The sequence below is a fragment of the Myxocyprinus asiaticus genome, chromosome 28 (genome assembly GCF_019703515.2).
Source record: "Myxocyprinus asiaticus isolate MX2 ecotype Aquarium Trade chromosome 28, UBuf_Myxa_2, whole genome shotgun sequence".
Lineage (NCBI taxonomy): Eukaryota > Metazoa > Chordata > Actinopteri > Cypriniformes > Catostomidae > Myxocyprinus > Myxocyprinus asiaticus.
The window spans coordinates 12,674,375-12,701,974 of record NC_059371.1 but is presented as its reverse complement, the minus strand read 5'-3'; the positions used below and the strand labels follow the sequence as shown (position 1 = coordinate 12,701,974).

The 27,600-nt window shown below is 41.7% G+C and overlaps 1 protein-coding gene across 7 annotated transcripts in view; it reads left to right on the top strand.

The window, feature by feature from the left end:
- LOC127419264 (neural cell adhesion molecule L1-like protein) overlaps positions 1 to 2,801 on the top strand; it is a 97,936-nt gene extending 95,135 nt beyond the window's left edge. For 6 of the 7 annotated variants that reach the window (XM_051660529.1, XM_051660527.1, XM_051660533.1 and 3 more), the window contains one exon: positions 925 to 2,801. In XM_051660529.1, coding sequence (XP_051516489.1) covers positions 925 to 1,129 — 205 coding nt within the window. In that variant the 3' untranslated portion in view covers positions 1,130 to 2,801. The remainder of the gene's footprint in view (positions 1 to 924) is intronic. The other variant, XM_051660531.1, reaches the window with a different exon arrangement.
- The last annotated feature ends 24,799 nt before the right edge of the window (positions 2,802 to 27,600 follow it).

Here is a 27,600-nt window from a genome sequence, read left to right as displayed (position 1 = left end):
TTAAGCCTTAATACATTGTAAATGTTGCCAAATGCTGTTAAGGGACCGTCTAAATGTCCACACATTGTGCTAAAATGTCCTTATATTGTTGCAGGTGTGATAAGAGACTGTCTGAAATGTCCACCATCCCCAACACCGCCCACACCAACCCAACCCTCGCCCCACCAACAACTTTAGAGATTGTGTCCTTTGTTCTTCAGCTCAAAAAGTGGCAAACCTATACATAACTGTCAAACATCCAAAAATTCAGACGCCTGAAAATATATACAATATGCACAATAACACATAACTACATTTTAAGACTTCAAACAGGACAGACAACTGTATTTTGCTGTGTGAACATAGCTCTCAATGTTTCTGAAAGATGAAGCAGCACAGTCTCCACTGTGAAATGTTGTCCTCTGGTCAGCAGGACAATTATTTCAAAAAATTAAAAGAGGGCAAATGTCAGTTTACCTTAATAAATATTCTGTCTGGCTTTATTTTATCGGTATCCAAGACATTGTGGCGTCTCATAGTAATTGGGAGCTTACAAGGTGACCCCCTGTCTTCTCATTGACACCTGCTCACTGGCAGTGTGCCTGCTCGTAAATTGGCAGCTAATTTTGGTTTGTCCCGTCATTCCTTAGGGACTAAAGTAACCTGACAGGCTGTTTGTCTACAACCACAAATAGCATCTCTAATGTCAGTTCTCTCATTGGCTGGTGTGACCAGTGCTCTGCAATTTTCCCTCTCTCTACTTCTGAGAACATTTACAATTGCCATCAGCCCTTGAAGCCCTTGCAATTAGTAATTAGCAGAAAGCAGTAATTGCATCCTTCCCTGTACACCCCTCCTTCCTCATGCTGTCTGCCTTTCTCTACTAGTCTCATCTTCTCACTCACAATGTGCTGAATTTGACTCATTTTGCTTGGTGTTTGACAGTGACAGTGATGAGAAACCTCTGAAGATCAGCCAACAATTGTTTGTGGGAGACTTCAAAGAGGATGATAGCAGTGAGGACAGCTCTGTAATATCAGAAGACAAGGACTGTGAGTTCAATGAAGATGGCTCGTTCATTGGCGAGTACTCAGATTACACACGTAGGGTGTCCAAGGAGGTGAACGGACACCGCTCAGTGACTGCTTAAGATTTTGGTTCGTTCTTATGGACTTTAAACAATTTGACAGAGAAAAAGAAAAGTGTGCGTGGTGCACAGTGAATGTGCCTGTTTTTTTAAGAGTTTGCCGTTGCATGAAGGGCCACCTCTTTACAGTGTTATTACGTAAATTAATGACAGGTTAAAGAAAAAGCTAAATTCTGTCATTTACTTAGCCTCATGTAATTCCAAACCTTTCTTTCATGGAACACAAAAGGAGATATTAGATATTAGCTGAATATTTCCATACAATGAAAGTGAATGGTGACCAGTGGGTGTCAAGCTCCAAAAATGACAAAAGGCACCATCAAAATAGTTCATACCACTCATGTGCTATATGCATGTGCCATATACGTTTTCTAGAGCCATACAATAGCTTTGTGTGAGGAAAAAAATTAAATTTGTTGAAATTTTGTTCACTAAGTTACAGCCATCATATCTCACTCATCTTTGAGTATATTCAAATATGGCATGTCAAAACAAACATGTCATGCCCGTTTTGACAACAATAATGCCAAAGGTAAATCATACTGGTTTGGAATGACATGAGGGTAAGACAATAATAATTTTTTTTTGTCCCTTTCATAGAGGTTATTTGTTTGTTTTATAAAACATAATTGGAAGGCTTGTCCAACAAATCAAACAAGCATACAGAAATGACTGGTTTGTGCACCTTAGAATTAATGTGGATTGCAAGGTTGGATTAGGTAATGTTTTTGCTTTTCCTGCTGAAGAAAAATAAATAATTCACGGCCTGTCACAAGATAGATGTCTTGACAGCACAATTTTCGGTTACATGTTAGCATGTGTGGGCAATCATGTAACCTATCTGCACACCTCTCAGCAAGATATTGACACAGAAACAAAACAATTATGTTCAGACTCTTCTATATATACTAGAAAACATATTTCTGTTTAACCATGCATTTGATTAAAACCGACATGCTATGGCACAAAAAAAAAACATTTATATGGAAAAGGTCAACATTGAATGGTTTGGTCTATATTTTTGTCCTTTGCACTAATAGGAAAAATTCTACGAATGTGTTCCACGACTGATACCTGAGTATTTTAGAGCACATAAACTGCATATCAGCCATAAAAAGGTTTACTGGCAATTTTAATCTTATTTGCTTTTTTTTAAAAAAAAACAATGATTCAAGTATGATATAGCTCATCTACAGTGTACAGTATATTTTTATACAATTCTTGGAATGTTTTTATTTTGTTTCCCCTTCCAAAGTATGATTTTGATCATTTAACAACAAGAAGAGTTTGTCTATCACAATGCATTAAAATCAAAAAATGCGACACTCCCCTTAATGTATTTATTATTACTGTTTAAAGAACAACCCTTCTGCTAATATATGAGATGATATTTTTTTTTTTTTAAGATTTAAAAAAAAAAAAAAAATAAAATCTAAAAATGATTCCACTGTAGACGTAGTTCCTGTTTATTTTAAAAATGCTCTTCTGTTGCACTGTACATACTATAGATAACAGCTTTGTTTTTATTTCTCTTTTTGCTTGTGTTTTTTGCATTTCATTCTGCCTGAAAATTTTATTGCTTTTACTAAAGACTCTTTGTCTCACTTTGTCATAGAATATTCGGTGCAAAATATTAATTCACACGGTATTACAAGTACTTTGCAGAAATGAGGAACGTTTACTCCCAAATTTGCATTTTGTATTCATGCACATTAGCGCTGTAAAATGTTGACTGTCAAGACATATTTTGTTACACCGAATTTTTACATTTTTCACCACAGAAACATATAGAACAATAAAAGACTATTAAACAGTTTTGGTTTTGCATCAATCCTATAAAATCATCTCTCTATTGAGTCTGTTTTTATAGGACATGTTCCAGTCTAACCATCCAGTGAGAAACATTAAAGATACAAAAATGTATTTTCTTAATCTTGGTTTTCAGTAAAAAAATAAAATCTAAACATCATTAAAATGAAACATGTATTTGAGAAGGAAAATTACATACCAGAGGAATGTTCCAAATTCAATACAAGTTCAAAAGGTAATTCGCCTTAAAATGAAAATTCTCTCACCCTCATTCCATCCCAGATGTGTATGACTTTCTTTATTCTGTTGAACACAAAGGTTTTTAGAATATTTCAGCGCTGTTGGTCCATACAATGCAAGTGAATGGTGACCAGAACTTTAAATCTCCAAAAAGCACACAAAGCAGCATAAAAGTAATCCATAAGACTCCAGTGATTAAATCCATATCTTCAGAAACTATATGATAGGTGTGGGTGAGAAACAGATACATTTTTAAGTCATTTTTTACTATCAGTCTCCACCTTTGACCAGCCCTGGCCAGTAGGTAGTGATATGCACAAAGAATGCGAATCGTCAAAAAAATTGAAGAAGAAGAAAGTGAAAGTGGAGATTGATAGTGGATGAATTGATAGTTATTCATCACCGACATGTGTAAGTGGCTCCAGTACACCAACAAATCGTGTCATCACGCACTTGGTGTCAGGTAAGTCTGAAGCAAGAGCTTTTGTTTACACTCTTTCTGGCTGTTTTTCGTCGTCTGACATCATGAGCATATGCAGACAACTGGAAGGATTCAAGTTTATGTTCTTCTGCTGATTTAAGCAAAAGGTCTGGCAAAATACCCGATCAGCTACATGTAATCTCTCTTTTTGGTCTCCTATGCTGACATTCACAGCATCCAAACACCACTCTTCCCTACTATACAGTATAGTATGCCAAAAACAATATGCCAATGGAGTAGTATGTCTGAATCCTCAGTATTTATTAACAGTAAGCGAGAAATACCCAGATGACATACTATTTCTGGCAAAATTCTAAAGTGCGGATCGACTGGTCACTTTACAATCTTATAATCCATGAGGCACAATCCTTGAGTTAAGGCAACGTCACGTTCAAAAAGCTGGATTTAAAAGAATAGCAGTGAACCACGAGTCAGATGGCTCTTTTCTACTGTAAGTGATATACAGTATATACCAAGAAAGTTGTTCCTTGTGTTAAATGGTGCGAATTATTTTCGCCATTGTTATTACGTCATATATTCAGGTCACAAGTCACTGCCCATGTCCCCGGATGAAGTAGGGTATAATGGGGCTAAAGGCTCCATGGGGTAAAAGGCTCCATTGTGTAAAAGGCTCCATTGTGTAAAAGGCTCCATTGATTTTATTTTCTCCCAAAACACTAAATAGCAACACTAAATAAAAAACTACCACAGCACTTTCCTAAACACCTGTTTGTCACTAAGAACTGCAACATTTTCCTGGTCCATGAGATCTCTGTGTGTGGTGTCTACAGGTTGATTTTGAGGCAAATTTATCACATTTTTTTTTTTTATTTTATTTTTTTTAATTGTTGCAAATTTATGTTGCTAATGAAAATCCATGAAATTAACACATTTCTCTTTAGACAAAATACTTATTTATCATTTTCAGTTTTTTTTTTTAAAGGTGCAGTAGGTGCCTTTTTTTTTTGCCAATGTGTGAATGGCTTGTAACACAACTTAAAAAATGAGCCCTTCCTGGACTTCCTAGGTTGCCTATTAAAGCCTGTAGACTGATTTTCATGCGAAGGGAGTGGGTCGGTTTTGCCGGGAAAATCCAAAGGATGTGACGTTTATGCGGGCTCCCGAGAGCCTTGCCTCAGACAGTAATAGCTTCTCTTCTGCTATTCAACAGCCACAACAAACTGCAACACTAGGTAACGTTATCTTAGAGATGGAATCCAGCAATTCACATCACAAAAAATGAAGGAAAACTAGAATGAACATCGGCAGGGCATTTGATTCCAGGAGGGGCCTTTGTTCGGTTTTGACAGGTAAGCTTACATAACTGCAAAGCATGTGAAATATACTGCCATAAGGATTGATCAGTGTAATTTTAGCTAACTTGATCTTGCCTGCAAACACTGACGAATTGCAAGCTACCTTGCTTCGTAACTTTCAGATAATTTAAACGATCTTCTCTTTATACTAAAAGTCAGGTATACAGGATAAATTTAAGCAAATATGCTGGTTTCTTATTGGTAGTACGACATATAACATACAAAACATACAATAGTGCAACATAACAGTGCAACAGTAAACTGTCTGGTATAGATTGGTAGTATGTAGCTGTATGTGTGTATCAGTATGCTATGTTAGCTGATAAGTAGTTTTAGTTTAGTCTCAAAGTTTGTAGTAAAACAATCATAACTGTGTAATTTTAATTATGCTACCTCATCTGTCAGCATGATGCCAGTGGATCACGTTCATTCTCTTTGTACGTTATGTCATTGTTTTGGCCGATGCTCGCTCGCGTCCCTATGGAGTGTGTGCGCGAGCACGAGCAACAGGTAGCTGGCTGCAGTTCACTTAACGGCCACAGGTGTCATAAATAACAAGGGTTTCTGAATCTTACATACTGCACCTTTAAGGTCATTAAATAAATAAATAAAAATTATATCCCAATTAAGGATAGTATTTGGGGTAAAAGCCCCCCTGTTGCAGGGGCTAAAGGCCTCTTTTAAAAACATTGTTTTTCTTAAGTGGGGTAGATAGATTTGTTATGAAAAATGTTTAAAGTGGGCTCACATTGACTCATCCAGTCATAATAGAGATTAGTTTGTTTATAGAATACTTGAGATGTAATAAAATGCCAAATGTGTTTGAAATTAACATAAAATGGTTGACTTTTTCTGAAGTAGTTATTTTGAGCAAGCATCATTTTAATTTACTACTCAAAAAGGCATCTTGCTGTCTCAAAATTATTTGCATTAGTTGACAAATTGTGCCCTAACTATTGCCCCGTATCTACACGATTTCACCTTAAACCCCCTAGGGACCTTTTACCCCCGAGGGAGCCTTTTACCCCTAACTACCTTTTTTTTTTTTTTAAACTGAATTTTAATGGAAACAACCTTCTGTTATTATTTCTCTTCACACAAATTATGTTGCTCCATCAATATTCAATAAAAATATTATTTTTTTGGACCTTGATACATTTTGTGACCAGAAAAAAAAAAAAGCTAAATTATGTTAAGTGGAGCTTTTAGCCCATACCTGTCAACACTCCCGATTTAAATGGGTTTCTCTCGCTGTGCTCCCGATTTAAAAATACATATAAACCAACACAGATGTATACATAAATAATATAAAGATAAATAATCAAAGAAATAGAAATAATTACATTAAGTTATATAACTATATAAGTCATGGGTCAGGAAAGTTCTTAGCATATAAGAAAAGATACACACTTTTTATTATTAATAACTCAAAAAGCATGTGGAAGGATGTGGTAAGGGACCATCTGAATACGTAGTAAATTTCTTGGTATTATTCTTCTTCAATGTAGTATTACTGTCCGGTACTGATGCTCCCTATACGCATATTATGCAGTCTGCGTAGTGCACCTACTCCTTACGGGAGCACCATCTTACCCTAGGGGGTCACCAGAAACCCCACCGGCTGCCGTTCCTCTCATATGTGTATCACACTAGAGTCTTGTTAACACATATTATGTTTAAGTCCTTTGGTGTGGCTATACTTCTGTCATAGTGTGTTTTTTAACTTTTTGTGAAATGGCCTCATTTATTTCCACTGTAAGTGCCTTACTACAATAAACACAATTTTGTAGAGGGATGGGTGGAAATTATTTTTGTTTTTAATAAACATTATGACACAAAATGCTGTCTATATAACCCAGTGCCAGTCCTCCCTATAGGCAAAATAAGCAAATTGTTTAGGGCCCCCGATCCGCCAGGGGACCCCCACACTGTCAAAGACATTATAAGTAGTGTTACAAACATACTGATTGGGGCCCCCCACACAAACTTTTGCTTAGGGTCCACAAATGGCTAAGACTGGCACTGACAGAACATGACATGTCTTTAACTCAGAACTTTCTTTTAAAATATTATGATATTTATGTTGTAAATTTATGTTACTTTAAGGATTTCTATATTTTTACAGGGAAACAAGGCATAAATACTAAGATTTTTTTTTGTTTGTTTGTTTTTTAATTTTTTTTGCATTGTAAATAAAAAATATATAATATGTAGCAGAAATCCAGGTACAGTAATCTAAAACTGTAGAGGCAAAGACTTTTCAATTAATTTCATCCCCTGTAATAAGCTGATACACACTTTTGTTGAAAGTGCCATGTGACCAGTGACCATGTGCTCTGTGGATCTCTAGCATAGAGCAGTGCACCGATTAAAAGACCGACAGTGGGTTTGAGGGCACAACCTCTACAATTACAGGAAGAGCTAAAGTACATCCTGATGAGCCTGAACATGTCCCAGAGAACTGGAAAAGCCCAGGACATATACAAGAGGGTCAGTAGATTAGGATCACCAACTGCAACATACTGTATAAAAAAACGCATTGACATAGAGTCAACAAAGTGGACAGTAAATTGACTTGTCAATTATGTGGACAACCATGTGCTTTTGCCCCCTTGTGAAGATCACAAACCATTGTGTTTTATATAGATTACTTATGGAGTATATAGTACATGAAATACTAGGCCGCATTCAGTATAGCTATTCAATATTACATAATAGAAATGGGTCTGAATAGAATACTTAAAGGTGCAATCAGTAAATTTTTCCCTTATTAAAATAGTTTCACCCCTAAAGAAATAAATAGTACTTCTAAGAAAAATGTTTAAAACCATGTACACTCAAATGACATGAAGAATCAGTTCATATCAGTAGCATGATAAAAGCTGATTTATTTAACATGGAGCGGGTCGCCTCATGGGGGCTGACATATTTAGATCATATAACCTCTGTAACCCCCATCACTGGATACACACTGAATAAACTGATCATGACTGACTGTGAAGAGTGCATTTCTGAAGTACAATGACTTCGGTACCTGAAACTGCAACTGCTGCAGCATGTTAGGCCATTACTTTATTGCGATTTAATTATGTTTATGGCAAAGGGCATAATAAGGCTAGATGTCTGCAACAACACTTATTTTTAAAATCCCAGAAATTATTTTACCTTCATCACAAATTTAAATTTCAAAGAAAAGTTGTGGTCAATTTTGCAGTGCTTTTGTTAAGCTTAGAGGTAACTCATTTCTCTAACAAACTGGATATGCTGGGAATATAAGAGGAAGCTGCCAACAGCAAATCTCCCCCATCAGTTTCTGCTGTCATGCTGGAGTGAGTTTTGTTAAGTCAGTGGAGTGTTTAAAGATAGAGCCTGAAATTAATTAATGAAAACAGAGAAACCTACAAAAGAAAACTGACAATAATCATTGCTTAAAACCAGTACAGTGACACTGACATTTTTATAATAAGCCATTTAGTGTTCCACAGAGAAAAAGACAAACGAGTTTCGAGCTACATGAGGATGTTTACAGATTTTGAACACTTTTTGTTTTTTACCTAGGCTTAGCATGAACATTAATTATTAAATATAGTGTAATTTTATTTTCTATATTTATTTACCAATATATATTTTTTAACCATTCAAGATCCCCTTGGCTTCAAAATCGGAGATTTACACTTCTGGCATGAGCTTCTCACTCCAATATCAGTTATTCAGGCTATGTTTATTGCCTGACCTCATGCAGATTCTGCAGGTGAAATTGCCATTCTTTCATCCAAAGCCCTTCAAGATTAAATAGGCATCCAGCTTTAATCAGATGAATCCATGGCTAAAGCACTTGAAAAGCACCCCATGCTTAGTGCTGAAATAAAGGTCATTTATTGCAATAATCCTTGCATCATGGTGGATTATTCTTTTATCCTTTCTAAAATTGCTTTCTCTGTAGAGCAGTAAAACCCACTAAACAACAACAAAAGATTACCTCCCTTCAAACTCATCAGAAGACCTTGGCCTTGTCAAAAGTGTTGAATGCAAAAATCATCCATGGCTATCAAATTCAGTGCATACACACAGGTAGAGCCTATAGTGGACCTTGGTGAACATATTTCTCTCATGACAAGAATCAGTGCACTTCAATTATAAATATACTATATATAATATGACTGACAGAACTCATGTGTAGAGAGAAGTTTGACAGATGAAAAATGCTGTAAAAACTGTATTTTTGATTATCCTAATTAAATGCTTTTGTAATGTTTCTATCAATTTCTATACTGTATTCTTTGCTAAATGGATTTTTTTTTTTTACTGCCATATACTGTAGTTTATGCCCCAGAAGTGGTCTATAACATACAGCACCTTCTCGGTGTTCACAAGCTGTCTAAAAAAAGAGAGCACATAGGTTGGGGGAAAATTGTGAACACATCGAACTTCCACAGTGAATCACTGCTGTAAATGTCTTATAGTATCATCAGGAGCAGGAGGTTATTTTCACCACACATAAAGCTTGTGGTTAAAGTGCTTTAGGAAGTACCCCACCAGGTGACCTAGTGCCAAAGCTCATTGACCCTCTCTTGGGTCAACTCAAACAATGTTTTCATTCATCTGACATAAACATACACCATAACCCTGACCCCAACCCTATTAGAATTTGATGCAGCAGCTCTGAAAGCATTAATAATGGAATTGACATATAAATAAAGACATCAGGGCTTCCTGAAGATGAGGTTTCATCAATTATTCCAGAGAGCAGGGATCCAGTCACATGGTGTACAAGAAGGTGGAAGAAGTGGTATGAAGTTTCATCCTGTAAATAATGATCAGTTGAAATATGACATGTTTGTATGATTCCTGTTTGCTTTGTTTATAAATTGGGCAATTATAGGAAAATTACCTCAAGCACAGTGGTCAAATTGACTGTTTTCAATGAAAACGAATATGTCTTAATATGTTTTATTTCTGGTTAGCAAATCCCAATTAGCCCTTGCTGTTAGATGCTGTGACCACACAATTTGGTTCTATTTCTCCATTAACTTCCATTCAAAAATGAGAAATGAATTCTGACAAAATAATTTTGTCGCAATGCATATCACTAATAATTAATTATAGTATAGAAAATATTTTTGGAGTGACACAGTGCGGCTATTTGCACTCCAATAGTCTGATGGAAACACAGAAATTGAAGACAAACTGCACTTAGTTTTGCAGCAGTGATGTGGTGTATAGCAACGGTGTGGATGTGTTTTTCTCGTGAGGACGACCCGGGTTCGAATCCGCCTTTTGTCACACTTTTTCCCATCCTGTTTCCCGTCTCCACTATTAATATTTCCGGTAATACTACTTATAATAATAAATAAAATTTTTGATTTCCTCACAGTGATTTGAGAAAGGTTTGATCCTGATCAAATTAACCATGGTTTTATCATAGGAATGTTGTAGTAAACATGTTTTTGGCAGAAGACATAGTTTTAATAGAATTAACCATGGTGTTACTACAGTTATATGGTGTTAATATATTAACCATGTTTTAATTTTGTGGTTACTATGATTTTACTACAAAATCCCATGGTGATACTGTAGTTACTGTAGTAAAACCATGGTTAATTTTTGTAAGGGAAGTTTAAGGATAGGTTTAGGGGTAGGTGTATGGTGTCACTGGGACTCTAAATAAACACAATAAACATGCTGCAGTGATGCCCCAAGTACTGTATTTTAGTATTTAATTAGGGGTGCAGATAGCATTTAACACTATTTGCACTTATTGTAAAGAAGATGCATTTTGTTGCTATTTACACTTGGTGCAAATAGTCTCTGCCAAATATTTTACCAATGCCCAATTCTTATTGGAGGACTCTAAAAAGCACAAAATGAGCTTATATTTTTCTCTGTCAGCCACCTATTATGCCACAGCTCTGTCATGGTCCTATCACTCGGTCAGTCTGGGTTTTTGTCTGACAGGACCATGACATCATCATCCCATGTCTGTCTTGTGTTTCGTTTGCTGTCTTTGTGTGAGCACACGGGTCCGGTTGTGACTTCCCACTGTGTGTCTTGTTTCATGTCTGGAGCATGGTGTTTGGATCCTGACTTCCTGTCTGTTTCAGATTCGGTCTGTGTCGGGATCCGGACACTCATGCTCCATGCTCTGTCTGTCTTTGTGTGAGCGCGCGGCTTCGGTTTGAATTTCCCTGCCGTTCGCTCTTCGGTCGGTCTCGTGTCTCATGTCCGGAGCACGGTGTCTGGATCCTGACTCTTCTGTCTGGTTCAGTTACAGATTTGATGTCAGGATCCGGACACTCATGTTCCATGTCTTGTCTTGTATTGGTGTGAGTGCATTGTGCTTGTCACCTTGGCGTGATGCACTCGTGTCAATAATCTGTTCTGTCTCTCGCACCTGGATCGCAAGCTGTCTTCACATTGTGCAGAGGTTCGGTCATTTCGGTCTGGGGTTTCGGGTTTGTGTGTGACCGAACACTTGCACAGGTGTCCTGTCTTGTTTTTGTCACCTGTTGCATGGCATTTGCCTCGCAATGTATGCTCAGGCTTTGTTTAGTGTGGGCATTTGTGGCATCGCTTTGTTTGCCGTTGCTATGCATTCTCTCATCTTGTTTGTCTGTTGGCATTGCCTTATTGTCTTGGCGATGTGCGCTCATGCCATTTGGATATTTTGGTGTCTTGGGAGAGCATGTGGCTTTATTTTGTTTCTGTATTGCCGCGTCTCTCTGTCTTGCAAAATACCCTGCCTCCTTGTTTGATTATTAGTTAATTTGCTTCACCTGTCCCCTGTTTGATTTCTCTCCCCATTTTAGTCTCCTCGTGTGTGCCATCCAGAGCCAGTTCATCTTGTGTGATCCAGTCAGTCTTGTGTATTCCAGTCAGTCTTGTGTGTTTGTTGGTCGGTTCCAGTTGGTTCATGTTTATGTTATTCCCTGTTCCAGTTTGGACGGTCCTGGTCCCTATTTGTCTGCCCCAGCCCCTCTTCAGTTAGCTCTGCCCTGGGCTTGGGTTATGATGAGGACGCCCCGATATATCAGTTCCTATCTGGACTGGATGAGCTAGTGGATTGGCAGATATGAGGAGACCTGGAGGCTTGTCTTTCTGGGAAGTGGCAGATCGTGTCATTGAGATCATGGAGGAACAGTTCCTACTCGGGCTGTGGGAACCCAGCTTCGACACTCCCACCTCCCAGCCCCTGCCTGCTCCTCAAGCTTTGTCCATGGTGGACTCCCAGGAGGCGGAGGAGCCCGCAGCTGACTACCAGGAGGTGGAGGAACCCATAACTGACCTCCTGGAGGCGGTGGCCATTTCAGCAGCAGTGCTTCTCACTGCCTTGAAGAGGCAGAGGAGGAGAAGGGCACCTTCTCCTCAGTCACTGCCAGCGGCCACGACCACAGTGGACGTTCCCCTGCTGCCGTTCCCCGGTCCATGTCAGCGCTCACAGCCACAGAGGCTATTCCCCAGTTACCACTGCCAGTGTCCTCGGCCACAGAGGTAATTCCCCTGCCGCTGCCAGTGTCCTCGGCCACAGAGGTCGTTCCCCTGCCACTGCCAGCGTACACGGCCATGGAGGCCGTTCCCCTGAAGCTGCCAGTGTCCACGGCCATGGAGGCCATTCCTCTGCTGCTGCCAGCATCCACGGCCACGGAAGCCATTCCCTTGCCGCTGCCAACATCCACGGCCACTGAGGCCGTTCCCCTCCCACTGCAAGCGCTCACGGCCACGGAGGCTGTTCCCCTGTCACTGCCAGTACCCACGACCACGGAGGTCACTCCCCTGTCAATGCCTGTGATCACAACCACGGGGGCAGTTCCCCTGTCAATGCCGGTGCCCATGAACATGGAGGTCATTCCCATGCCACTACCAGTGCCCATGACCACAGAGGTAATTCCTCTGTCACTGCCTGTGCTCACAGCCATGGAGGCTGTTTTCCTGTCACTTCCAGTGCTCATGACCATGGAGGTCATTCACCTGTCTCTGCCTGTGCTCACAGCCACAGAGGCTGTTTCCCTGTCACTACCAGTGCCCGTGACAATGGAGGTCATTCCCCTGTCACTGCCCGTGCTCACAGCCATGGAGACTGGTTCCCTGTCACTGCCAGTGCCCACGACCATGGATTGTTCCCCTGTCAACAATTATCTGCCTTATTGTCTTGGCGATGTGCACTCATGTCATTCGGGTGTTTTATTGTCTTGTGAGAGCACGTGGCTTTATTTTGTTTCTGTATTGCCATATGTCTCTCTGTCTTGCATCATACCCCGCCTCCTTGTTTGATTATTTATTCATTTGCCTCACCTGTCCCCTGTTAACCTGTTTGATTTCTCTCCATATTTTAGTCTCCTCATGTGTGCTGTCCAGTGCCAGTTCATCTTGTGTGATCCAGTCTGTCTTGCGTATTCCAGTCGGTCTTGTTTGTTGGTCGGTTCATTTGGTCCTATCTTTGATCCTCCCTACTCGGTCTGGTCAGTCCTGGTTCCCCTGTTACCTCAACCTTACAACCTGGATTTACTTTTCCCCTACGGGGTAGTTTATGTTTGTTGTTTTTCCCCCTTGTGGGTGTTTGTGTTTGTTTTTTGTATTAATAAATCCCTTTATTTTTAACTCTGCATTTGGGTCCTAAGCCTCATCATTCTCTGCATCCTCGTGACAAGCTCAGGATAGTCACTCGTGAAGGGCTTGGGAATTGCATGTCCTTGTGGTGCAAAAACAATGTATCTTTCTTGTAGTGGCAGATTTTAAATTGTGTACTTCCAGGGGGGTCCTGTGATAACAGAGCAAGTGCCACTGAGATGAATGAGAATGCTAACAGAGAGCTTTCTCCAGGCATTATAGTTCCTCACAGGCACAATGCTGCACCAACACAGAAACTGAGAAATATGACTTCAAAGCTTCTGGTTTTGTTTTTGTGTGGATTTTATAGTTACTACTGTTTTTTTCTCAGTCTGAGCATAGTCGAGCTAAACCTTTCTGTCAAAGGACAGATCAAAATCTAAAAGCGTCTTTAAACAGCCGAGTTAAGCCTGCTCTGTGCCTGCTCAACATTCTACAATAAAAGCCAGCCTAAATTCTGCCTACTCTGACACACCACAGCATCTAGTATCAAAGGCAGTTCTGATACTGCTTTGGTTCTGTGTAAATGCAGCACCAGAGCAGCCTTAATCTTTGCTTTTATCATAATAGAGCATATATTTCATAATTTAAAGTTTTATATTTAACCCGTAATGGCATGAATTTTTATTTTGGGGGGAAAAAAATATTTCACCCCATTTTTTGGGAGCTTGGGGGACCCTGATAATATATTCATCATAAAATGTGTCCGTCCAATCCCCCCCAACCAGATGTTGGTTTGTTGCCTCAGGGCAACAATGTGCTACGAGGGTACTGAAACACCAAGGATTTCTATAGTACATATGATAAGTGGAATAAGGAAAACAAGCAATATATGCATTAGAAAAACTTTTATTTTGACAAACATCAACCACAAATGGTTCCAACCAATCACAAACATCAAACAATCAAATAAACAAACTTCTACTAATTACAACTAACACCTCATGTATAAATGATTCTCACATTTCATATAAACATATAAACCAACATCCAAAATCTGTGTGTGTGTGTTGCATAGGCCTTCGGCGATGTATGACTTAATGGTATACAGCTTCATATGTTCCTTCTTTCTCATGCCAGTGCCTTCACAATCTCTTCAGTAGAGCAGCCAGGTGATATGGTCCTAATTATGCATCCAAGCACATCTCCACACTTTAGCATGATATTGCCCGAACAAAAGTGATCTAACTGCACAATGTTGTAGTGAGGCAACAAACCAAAAAACACAGTTTTAGTATATAAATAAAAAACAAAATAAATCTTTAAACAATCAAACATACAGTACTTCTTACATGCTCATGCACATGCATATATATCTATCTATCTATATATATATATATATATATATATATATATATATATATATATATATATATATATATATATATTTTATATAAAGTTATTTCAATTTAAACATGTTAAAAAGTTATATTTATCTTACCAATTGGAGGCACTGTGTCCCATGCGGCTTTTCTTCCAGAAAGGACTGCTCCACCTCCAGACAAAAGGCCAGACCCACTTCAGCCTCTCATTTCATTGAACACAGACATGTCAGGTGATATTATATAGTTTCTTTTTATAAAAAATAAAAAAATTAAAGGGGCAGTGTGAGGTCCAAAAAGGTAGTTTGTTACCATAGAGGGTTAAAAGTATAATTTCATATTTTCATTAATTTCATGTTTCTATATGCATGATTTTATATTTTAAATATTAATCTCATAACATTTATGCTACTGAAAGTGCTGTGTTATGCATTTATGCCATCTCTGTGCAGCATTAAACAGTCTGTTTAAATACACTTTGTCTTGGTAAAGGTTGCAAATATACCACTTCAGATGCAGTTTTTGTCCACTTTCTAGTGCATAAGGATGGCTTAAGAAACCCGATTTCAGTCATAACTCGATTTTAACAAATTGTGTAGTTACATTAGTGTAGTATGTTTTGCCTTTGCACAGCAGTAGAGACCACCTTGATTAATTGAAAACATACAGTAGTAGTAGTTGTAGCAAATATTCATGAAGATTGGCAGAGACCACATCTAGATGCTGGTAAAGAAGCACACAATTATACTAATGCATATTTCATTGTTTTCTCCCTTAGCACCATAGAGTAGTTTTGGTTAGAAGCAGCATGAAATGATGTGATTGCTTCAGAAAACGAGCCTTTTCATTTCGCTTCCACATTTTAAAACACTAATGGTTAAGTTTAGGCATTGATTTGGTAACAATGTCTTTTTTAATCATCTCATTTATATTTTAAAACACTATTGGTTAGGTTCAGGCAAGTGTTTTAGGTTAGGGAAGTATATATAAAAAAAAAAAAAAAAATCTAAAATTCACCTTAAATCTGCATATGAATATGACACCATTTTACTTGCTTTTGGCGCCCCCAGCTGGACATTTCACTGAAAACCTGCAGCCAAACATGTTATCCAGCACATTCATTTTTAATTGCAAAAATATTGTCATGTTCTTGTAAATTTCACGAGACCAGGCTGAATATCTGACAGTTTGCAACCATAGGAGTGTGATCAGATCAACTTGACAATTGGATAGTGTATGTTCTGTGTCATTTAGTGTGCGATGTCCAGTTTTATATGTCATCTTTACAAAGTCAGTAAGTGTGTGATTCCTAGTATTTTTGGAATCTGTTAAAAATACAACATTCTCAGTTGAGATCGATTGCAAGTCAAGTCTTTTTTGTGTGAGGAGTATTATTTGTGTGACACACGTTGCCTATGTAGAGCACTCCAAATCCGTCACTTTTGAGTTACCATTTCAGTTAAAATCCTGCCTTAGAAGACAACTGGCTTGAGCTTGTTGCAGTGCAAAGTGCAATTGTCCTCTTTGCAATGGATATATGCGATGCTGCCTTTGAATTTGGCCAAAAGAACATATCTTAGAAAGCAGCATTATTATAGCCTAACTTTTGGAACAGCCTTCAAGTCATAGTACCTATGTTTTCCTAAAATTCTGTCTACAAAAGCAGTTCACTAGGTTTTGGAACAGTTTCTTTAAGAATGTTGGTCCTCCTATTATTTAGTTGGTCCTGTTCTCACATTAGAGTGGAACTCAATTTGTCTCTCTAGAAAAGCAGTTATGCAAAGACGTCTGTTAGAAGTCCATTATTTCCTGGTACATGGCTTTAGATACTGACTGCCTGATCGCACATGTCAGCAAGACAATCAGAGCAAGCACTGTGGCGTTAGCAGGAACAAGGAAGTTCTCAGCCGTGAAAGAAATAATGAGAGCCGAGCAGTGTTAATAAGCTTACATAGCATGAGTGGGTAATGGATTGAGAACCTCCACTGCCACCATGTTTATCGCTCATTTAGTATTCATGAGCTACTAAACAGTCTGGACAGGCACATATTCTGCATCTTTCAGTGAATGTTTTTGGGCACCTTTGACACACTAAGGGAACTTATTATATATACTGTACATCTTTTTTCCTCAGGTCCACTTATAATGTTAGTCAGTTTTTTTGCACCAAGACAGTCATAAGTTTGTTTTTCATGACCATTTTCGACCTTTTCTCTGACCCTTAGAATTAAACAGGACTTCTCTGTTGCTGTGTGTTAAGAAAGCCCTCAAGATCAGCAACAGCAGTGTGCTGCTCTCGCAGATGGGATACGACTTTTTTCTTGGGTCAAAAGTAGTTTTTAACTGCCCAATCCTTCAATAACAGGCTCTTTGCAACGACTCTATTACATTGTGACAAGTTCACAAAGCAGTCCTTGCTAAAATCCATGTGCAAACTGAAGATCAGACTGAAATGATCAGGGACCTTGTTAAAAAATAAACTTAAAGGAATATTCTGGGTTCAGTACAAGTTAAGCTCAATCGACAGCAAATCATGAAGGTTGCCAGGTTGCAAGGAGAATTCCTCGATGTGTTCTCACCTTTTCCCGGTCGTACGAATCCCATAGAGCACAGGAGTAGTGGTATGTAGTCGTCCCTACCAATTACCAGAGCACAAAAAAAGTGGTTCAGGAAGAATTAAAGGCCATATTGGATATGGGGGTAATAGAAGAATCCCACAAGTGACTGGGTCAGCCCAGTGGTTTTGGTCTTTAATTGCAACGGCTCGGTCCGGTGCTGTGTGGATTATAGAAATGTCAATGCAGTGCCTAAATTTGATGCGTATCCAATGCCTTGGATTAATGAACTGCTTGATTGGTTTGGCGTGGCTCGCTTTTATTCTACACTGGATTTAATGAAGGGATATTGGCAGATCCCCTTAATTCCCATGTCCCATGAAAAAACGGCATTTTCCACACCGTTCAGATTTCACCATTTCGTGACCCTTCCATTCAGTTTGTTCGGGGCCCCAACTATGTTTCAACAGCTCATGGACCGAATCCTCAGACCACATGTTGCTTACGCCGCTGCCTATCTGGATGATATCATTATTTACAGTAATGATTGGCAGCAGCATCTGCAGCATCTGAGAGCTGTCCTAAGGACGTTGAGATGGGCAGGACTCACGGCAAACCCAAAGAAGTGTGCAATTGGGCGGGTGGAAGTACGGTATCTGGCTTCCACTTGGGTCATGGGCAGGTGTGGACTCAAATTGATTAAAACGCAGCGATAGCAGCCTGCCCGAGATCTAAGACCAAAAAGGAGGTGAGGAAGTTCCTGGGGCTGGCTGGCTATTATCGCAGGTTTTAATTATCTAATTTTTTGACTGTCACCGTTCACACAGGTGAAAGCTGCACTTCGTGGTGGGCTGTTATTGCACTCTCCTAACTTTGCTCTTACTTTTATATTACAGACAGAGGCATTGGATAGGGGGTTGGGAGTGGTACTGTCCCAGATGGTGGAGGGGGAGGAGTGCCTCCTGCTGTACATTAGTTGCAAGCTTTTGCTGAGGGAGACTAAGAACAGCACGATAGAGAAGGAGTGTTTGGCCATCAAGTGGGTGGTCCTCACCCTCCGGTACTATCTGTTGGGGCGTGCTTTCACCCTCTGTTCAGACCATGCCCTGCTCCTGTGGCTCCATCGCATGAGGGATTCCAACGCATGGATCACCTGTTGGCATCTAGCTCTCCAGCCTTTTAAGTTCGAGGTGGTCCACAGGCCAGGGGCGCAGATTGCTGTTGCGAATTTCCACTCCAGAAATGGGAGGGGGAACTGACCTGAGAGTGTCACACTGGGTTACAGTGAAGCACTTACAATGGAAGTGAATGGGGTCTATTTTTGAACATTAAAATACTCACTATTTCAAAAGTATAGCCACAAGACATAATCAATGTGTGTCTTAGCATAATTTTAGTGTGATAAAATTGTTTACTAACCTTTTCTGTGTAAAGTTATAGCCAATTTTACAACTTCATTGCCATTACGATGTAATGTCAACAAACCCTAAAACGACTTTACCCTAAAACCCTAAAAAGTAGGAAGTAGGAAAAATGGGCAAGCATAAGGATCTGAACGAATCTGGCAAAGGCCAAATTGTGATGGCTAGATTACTGGGTCAGAGCATCTCCAAAACGGCAGGTCTTGTGGAGCGTTCCCAGTATGCAGTGGTTAGTACCTACCAAAATTGGTTCAAGGAAGGACAACTGGTGAACCGGCGACAGGGTCATGGGCGCCCAAGGCTCATTGATGCACGTGGGAAGTGAAGGCTAGTCCGTCTGGTCCAATTCCACAGAAGAGATACTGTAGCACAAATTGCTGAAAAACTTAATGCTGGCCATGATAGAAAGTCAGAACACAGTGCATCGCAGCTTGCTGTGTATGCGGCTGCGTAGCTGCAGACCGGTCAGAGTGCCCATGCTGAAAGTGCCTACAATGGGCACGTGAGCGTCTGAACTGGACTATGGAGCAATGGAAGAAGGTGGCCTGGTCTGATGAATCACATTTTCTTTTAGATCATGTGGACGGCCGGGTGCATGTGTGTTGTTTACCTGGGGAAGAGATGGCAGCAGGATGTACCATGGGAAGAAGGCAGGCCGGCGGAGGTAGTGTGATGCTCTGGGCAATGTTCTGCTGGGAAACCTTGGGTCCTGGCATTCATGTGGATGTTACTTTGACACATACCACCTACCTAAAGATTGTTGCAGACCACATACTGTGCACCCCTTCATGGCAACAATTTCTTAAAAAATTTTTATTGATTCCTTTCACAAATTAAATAAACATAACAGAAAATACGGAATCAAATTATATAAATTAAACAAACACTCACCCCAGTGGTCATAATTATTTAGAACATAAAAAAACATAAAAAGTATAATTTCAAAAAAAAAAAAAAAATTAAGAATGCACATATACATTTAAAACTACAATTCCCTCTCCACTGCCCTTCCCTGTCATGTGTGTTTTGTTGATTCATGTTTTTTATTTTGAAATGTTTAGTTCCTGTTTCCTTTGTCATGTGATTCCTGTTTTCCCTCCATGTTCATGTGTCATGTTTTCATTGGTTTGTTGTTTAATTAGCTTGTTATGAGTTCTGTTTGTTCATTGGTTTATGTTCTCCCATGTCTTGTATTTAAGCCCTTATGTTTGCATTGTCTAGTTGTCAAATATTGAATGTGATTGTAGATGTTTAACTCAAGCCACCTTTATGTCAAGCCATAGCCATAGTCAAGTTCATGTTTATGTTTTATGTTTCAAGTTTGTAGTTAGGGTTATTGGTTATCACGTTTGTAAATAAACTGCACTTGGGTTCTTCATCTTCACGTCATCATCTTCGTCATTGCCAGCAGCCAGCATCGTTACAGAATACTTGACCCACTATGAACCCAGCAGTTAAGCTCATACGGTTACGTCAGTGGAATCGTTCCCTGGAGGATTACGTAAAGGACTTTTGCGCTCTGGCCAGCCAGGTGGATTTTAATGTGGTTGCCCTCAAGGACATTTTTAGGGTGGGATTAAGTGAGCCGATCTCCTCCTTGATGCCTGGCAGTCACAGTTCCCTCAGCCTGGCTCAATATATCGACCTCGCCCTGCAGATCATTGGTTCCACATTCACTGTGGGGGAGGCGGATGCCGAGCCAGAGTTCCACGACATGGCTGCCGCTGAGCCAGAGCTCCATGACATGGCCGCTGCCAGTTGGACCTGAAGATGGTTCCCACCCTTATACCCATCCTTAGTTCTCCTGAGCAGGCAAGGGGAACTTTCAGCCCTCCGACCCCGCCTGGACCCTCCGAGCCCTGGACTTCACCTTGGCCTGTCGGTCCCTCGACATTGTGTCAGCTCGGCATTCCCTCAGCTCCACTGCGGCCCTTCAGCCTGTCGGCTTTGCCGGGGTCCCTCGTCCCTCCAGCTCCTCCTTGGTCTGTCGGTCACCTGGCTCCGCTTTGGCTCTCCGATCCTCTGGCTGCGCCTCGTCCCTCCAATCTGGCTCCACTGGGGACCTCCTTCCCTATGGCTCCACCTTGGTCCTCAGTCCCACCGGCTCCACCTCAGTCTTCCGATCCCCCAGCTCCACCTTGCTCCTCTGAGCCTCCAGCACCACCTTGGTCCTCCCTGCCATCGGCTCCACCCTGGCCCTTCGAGTCTTCGGCTACTCTCCGGGCACCAAGTTCCATGGCTCCGCCCCTCGAGCCTCTCATGGCTCCATCTTCCATGGCTCCACCCCTCGAGCCTCTCATGGCTCCACTCCCCATGGCTCTGCACTGCTCACACACCATACACACCTCAAGACACACCCCCCCCAGCTACCTACAGAACTTTTAATTTGTTGGGATGTCGGGAGCCGCCCCTAAGTGGGATTATTATGAATAAACTGCACTTGAGTTCTTCATCTTCACGTCATCATCTTCATCATTGCCAGTGCCAGCACACGTTACACTCCCCAAAATGAACCCCCCAAAAAGGGCAAATATCTACCCCACTTCCTATTAAACAAATCCCATTTTCCCAGCCTTCAATATGTCACCTCCTCAAATACCACCATCCCACCCATCTCTGTGCACCACTTCTGAAATGAGGGTGCTCCAGCCGACTTCCATCCACTAAGAATGATCCGTCTGCCAATCATAACTCCGGCTAAGACCCAACTTTTTATATATCTATCCCCTATATTAATGACCACCCCATCGCCTAAAATACAGAGTCTGTGGCAAAATGAAAATTGAGTGTCCAATACGTCACACATAAAACTCTGAACCCTCAACCAAAATTCTTGGATCTTAACACACCACCAAAAATCATGGGTTGTGTCCCAATCTTCTGATTGGCATTGCCAGCAGGTGGGTGTGTTTTTAAGACCAAGCCTATACAATCTAGAGGTGATCCAAAAGAATCTATGTAAAATCTTAAATTGCATAAGGTGCTCCCTTGCATCTCTAGATGTAGACTTGACATTTTTAGAATCCTAGCCCACACTCCCTCCTCCAATACCAAGTTTAAATCTTTCTCCCTTAATCTCTTGAGAGAAATTGAAGCTCCGTCTCCCAGACTCTGAATTAGCAGGGAGTAATACACTGATGCCTCATGACCTTTTCCAAAAGCAGTAATCACCACTCCCAGAGTATCTGCCATTTTAGGGGGGTGTATGCTACTCCCAAAAATAGTACAGAGCAGATGGCACAGTTGTAAATACCCAAAGAACTGAAATCTGGGAATCCTAAAATGTTGAACCATATTTTCAAATGATCTCAACACTCCAATCTCATATAGGTCACCAAGCATATTAACCTCCCTCACAATCCACTCTGACCAGCAGAAAGGGGACTTATTAATACATAATTTTGGGTTCAGCCATATGCTCAAGGCAACATTTAAATAAATGTCAGAATAAAACTCTCTGGACACTTTTGTCCATACCGAGTGCAAATGCGAGATAACGGGGTGTAACTTAACTTCTGCGGTTAGTTTAATAGAAAGGTTTTGTAATGGCGAAATAGGGGCAAGAACTCCACTTTCCGCGACAATATAGAATTATATCTGTATTTCATTAGACGACGTTTGGCGCTTCAGCTCTGCCTCGGCACTTTTAATATTCCCTTCCAATTTCACGAGTTCTTGTGCTTTGGATTTTTGATTAATGAGGCATACTGTATGATCCGGTCCCTAAGAACTGCTTTAAGTGCCTTCCAAGCCATGCCCACAGAGGATACTGAGGACCAGCTGGTTTCCATATAGACATTGATTTCATTCTTTAACATTTGTTTGTATTCAGGATTTTGCAAAAGGTTACATTAAAATCAACTATGTGATTTCTTTTTCTCCGTATGTGGCAACATCTCTAAACACACCAGGACATGATCTGAGACTAAAATGTTTCCAATTGAGCAATCAACAACAGATGAAATGAGGGACTTAGATATAAAAGAAAATCTATTCTAGAGTCAATCTTATGGACTGATGAAAAAAATGTATAGTCCCTACAAGGTGGGTTCAAAAGTCTCCAAATATCTGTAAGACCAAGATTTTTACACATCCTGTGAAGTGTCAATGTTGCACTAGGGGGCTTGCACACTTTTGCTTCACTATGATCAAGGACTGAGTCCATCAAAAGATTAAAGTCTCCTCCCAATATTATAACATGAGGGGAGCCAGCAACTTGCAACATCCCTTCAAGATTTATAAAAAAGTCCTGATCATCCACGTTTGGTGCATAAATATTAGCCAAATTAAGACTTTGCCTCTTAATTTCAGTTAAAACAATAATGACTCTTCCTAATTTATCATTACTCTGTTTGAGACATTTGAATTGTAGATGTTTACTTATCAGTGTAATGACTCCCCTGCTCTTACTCCCCAGCACTAAAGCCAGCACTATAAAAAAAAATGCCCACCCCATATTTTTCCACATTTTTCTGCTTCCTGTGGAGAAAGGTGCATTTCTTGAAGAAACACTATATCATATTTCTTAAGCTTAAGAAGAGAAATAACCTTCCTTCTTTTTATGGGGTGCCCCAACTCATTCACATTCCACGTGGAGAGAGACAATCCATTCATATTAAAATTTTACATTTTGACATATAAGAAAAAATAGATTGTGTGTCAAAAACAAGATTATATAGACCACATTCCAACATTGGTGCGACCATTAAAACCCGAACATCCCCCGGAAAAAAACAAACAGAAAAAATAAAAATGTGTGCATTAACCCTGTGCATGACAGCGGCAACTGGCGTCTATCCCTCCAAACTCAAACAGTCCATGTACGCCTACGAGGACCCCCCCGACAAGTTTGCCATAGGATTGCTCAAATCCAGTGTTTCTATACAAATATTGTGAGACAGAATTACATAGCAAATGATAATCTATAAAACAAACTCCAGCCAACAGGCGGAACAGACTTACTCACTCTGTTGACTTTATGAAAGACATCGCTTGCTGTGGGAATGTGCATGTTTTATGGCCCTCCTTAGCATCTGTTCTCAATTTGGCCAGGAATATCAGTGCAAAAGCGACCTTCCGTTGATGTAAGTTTCTTGCATTTCTTGAATCAATCACATTTCTCTCTTGTTGAATTCGCAAAGTCTGGGAACAAGAAAATGCTGTGGTTTTTCCAAGAAAGCCTTCTGTTATTCCTCGCCTCGTGTACCACAAGATCTTTATCGGATGATCTCAGAAATTTGGCCAGAATTGATCGGGGCCTGTCTCCCTCTGCGGATATCCATGCCGGAACCCTGTGAACTCACTCAATTTCCAGCTTATGGCCTGTTATGTCGAGCAAATTAGGAAGGAGCCCATCCAGGAATTTCCCCATATCCCTCTTCGGCCTCAGGAATTCTGACAATACAGACATTATTCCACCGTCTACTGTTCTCCATGTCCTCCAACTTCTCCCAAACACGCTCCAAATCCACCTTGGTTGCAAGCGGATTCGCAGATAATTCCCTCTCCGATAACTAAAGATAATTGACCCGTTTCTCGACATCTCCCACTCTTGTAACCATCTCAGAGAACTTCGCCTCCATGGCAGTGATCGATCGACGTATCACAGCAAGATCCTCCGAGTCAGCAACGACCTTCGTCAGCATGGCCGACATGCCCAGTATCTCCCGCCACATTTCTCGCACTTCTCCGACCAAATCGACTCCCTGGCTCGCGGCCCTCTCGGAGGTATCAGCTTGAGCACATAAGTGTCTTTTAATGTCTCCAGAGCCCAAGGATTTTGAATTCTTTGACATATTGTCCCCCTAGAACAGTTATGGAACAGAGTGTATCGAATCTCACCAGTTTATTTCATTAAAAGTGTTAAAACTAGCAAAGTGCGCAGAGCTCGCCGTTCACACGTCCGATCTTCGCATGGCACCATGTCCATCTGCTTTTGTTTTTTAAGAAAAAGAGGGACAAGTCAAACTAAATTTTTGTGGTAATCAACATTATGCCACAAATGCCGTCGTTTGCGCTTAGCTTGTACTGAACCTGGAATATTCATTTAATCTGCTTGATTCTAATGTTGGAAACCTTGAAGAATATGCAGAGCAGTAGGTTCTACACACAACCAGAAGCGGCAAAAAGTGTGCCAGTCATTCCCACACTGTAATATTATGATTAGTTCTACTCATTTTATTATTTGGCTTATATTAGCTCATTGTGACAGGCTTCGTGAAGATTCTGAACACCCAATAGAGGTAACTGATGTGTAAGTAAGCAATCATATGTTATTATTTGTTATTATTATTATTATTTGTATTATTTTTATTATTTTTATTTTTGCATTTCTGATGTAAGAAAACGTCATGGTTACTGGTGTAACCTCCGTTCCCTGATGGAGGGAACGAGACGTTGGTGTCGATGTAGTGACACTAGGGGTCACTCTTGGGAGCCCGAGACACCTCTGGTCTTTGATAAAAGGCCAATGAAAATTGGCGAGTGGTATTTGCATGCCACTCCCCTGAACATACGGGTATAAAAGGAGCTGGTATGCAACCACTCATTCAGGTTTTACGCTGAGGAGCCGATATAAGGTCCGGCCATTTCAGCGGGTAGTTCAGCGTTGTGGCAGGAGGGACCAACGTCTCGTTCCCTCCATCAGGGAACGGAGGTTACACCAGTAACCATGACGTTCCCTATCTGTCACTCACTCGACGTTGGTGTCGATGTAGTGACACTAGGGGTCCCTATACAAAACGCCACAAGGCTGAACTGTGTTACGTGAACTGGCGGTGTGTGGTGGGCAGACTTGCTGTGTGCCTCATAGCCAGCACACCAGGTCGACACGTAACCTCCCCCAACAGTTATGAGTGTCGAACGGCCCTTTTTGGGGACAAGTCGACTACCCAGAGATAGAGACAGGCTTAACCCAGTCATGGCCTCTTTCCCCTTCTCTTTTTCCACTCCCTAAAAAAGAAGGGGGATTATCCGACTGGGCCGCCAGGTCTAGTCGGGGGGTGTCCCTCCCAAGGGGAGGACACCGCGGAGACCACACCTCGCCCCAAGAGAGGGGGGATATTTAAGTGGAAGAATACATCACATGGTCTTTCCATCCATGTGGAGAGCCTTCAAGGTAGATCCTACCCAATGGGGGAGGAGTTACTACAACATGGAGACTGAGGGGCTCTGCCCAAGGAAGACGCAGTTTGCCAGTAGGGAAACGAACTAGCGGAAGATATAGATCGCATGGGGTTAGCCTTACAGGGAACCGCCACATGCGGAGCACCTACCCCAGAACCGGGCTCTTAGTTAGCGCGTGTACTGGGCCGGCAGCGAGTCTCTCCGAAAACTCGACTGCCACAGGGCTCGGAGGAAGTCAACCAGGGAACAACCTTTGTGAACACTACTGGGAATTAACAGCGCACGTCTTCAGCTCAAAGGAGGTGGAAGGCGCTATGTGCAGGCGATACACCCAGCCGGCTATCCCGGGCTTATCCGCTTGTGTTGCGTGCCACTACCTGGGACGAAACCGGTTCCACCCGGAGGTTGTAGAACCTTGCAAAGGTGTTGGGTGTTGCCCAGCCCGCTGCTCTGCAATGTCTGTTAGAGAGGCACCTCTGGCCAGGGCCCAAGAAGCCGCTACACCACGAGTAGAATGGGCTCGTAGCCCTACCGGGGGCGGCATGTTTTGGGCGAGACATGCCATAGTTATGGCGTCAATGAGCCAGTGGGCGATCCTCTGCTTGGAGACAGCGCTTCCTTTCCGCTGTGCACCGAAGCAGACAAAGAGCTGCTCAGAGAGTCTAAAGCTCTGCGTGCAATCCAAATAGATGCGCAAAGCGCGCACCGGACACAGCAACGCCAGGGCTGGGTCTGCCTCCTCCTGTGGCAGCGCTTGCAGGTTCACCACCTGGTCTCTAAAAGGAGTGGTGGGAACCTTGGGCACATAGCCCGGTCGGGGGTCTCAGGATCACATGAGAATAGCCCGGACCGAACTCCAGGCACGTTTCGCTGACAGAGAACGCTTGCAGGTCACCTACCCTCTTGATGGAAGTGAGCGCAGTCAGGAGGGCAGTCTTCAAGGAGAGTGCCTTAAGCCCGGCTGACTGCAAACTCAAAGGGGGCTCTCTGTAGACCCTGAAAAACTACAGAGATCCGATGAGGGAACAAGGCGTGGCCTGGAGGGATTCAGCCTCCTGGCGCCTCTTAGGAACCTGATGATCAGATTATGCTTCCCTAAGGACTCACCGTCGACTGCGTCATGGTGTGCTGCTATGGCAGCAATGTACACCTTCAAGGTGGAAGGGGACAGCCTCCCTTCCAACCTCTCTTGCAGGAAGGAAAGCACTGATCTGACTGCGCACCTCTGGGGGTCTTCCTGATGGGAAGAACACCACTTAGCGAACAGACACCACTTAAAGGCATACAGGCGCCTCGTAGAGGGAGCCCTAGCCTGAGTGAATGTGTCTACCACCGCAGGTGGAAGACAGCTTAGGTCTTCCGCGTCCCGTCCAGGGGCCAGACATGGAGATTCCAGAGGTCTGGGCGCGGGTGCCGGATGGTGCCCCTTCCCTGAGAAAGAAGGGCCTTTCTCAGGGGAATTTGCCCGGGGGAGCTGTCACGAGGAGCGTGAGGTCCGAGCACCACGTCTGGGCGGGCCAGTAGGGTGCTTACCAGGACGACCTTCTCCTCGTCCTCCCTGACCTTGCACAGGGTCTGTGCGAGCAGGCTCACTGGGGGAA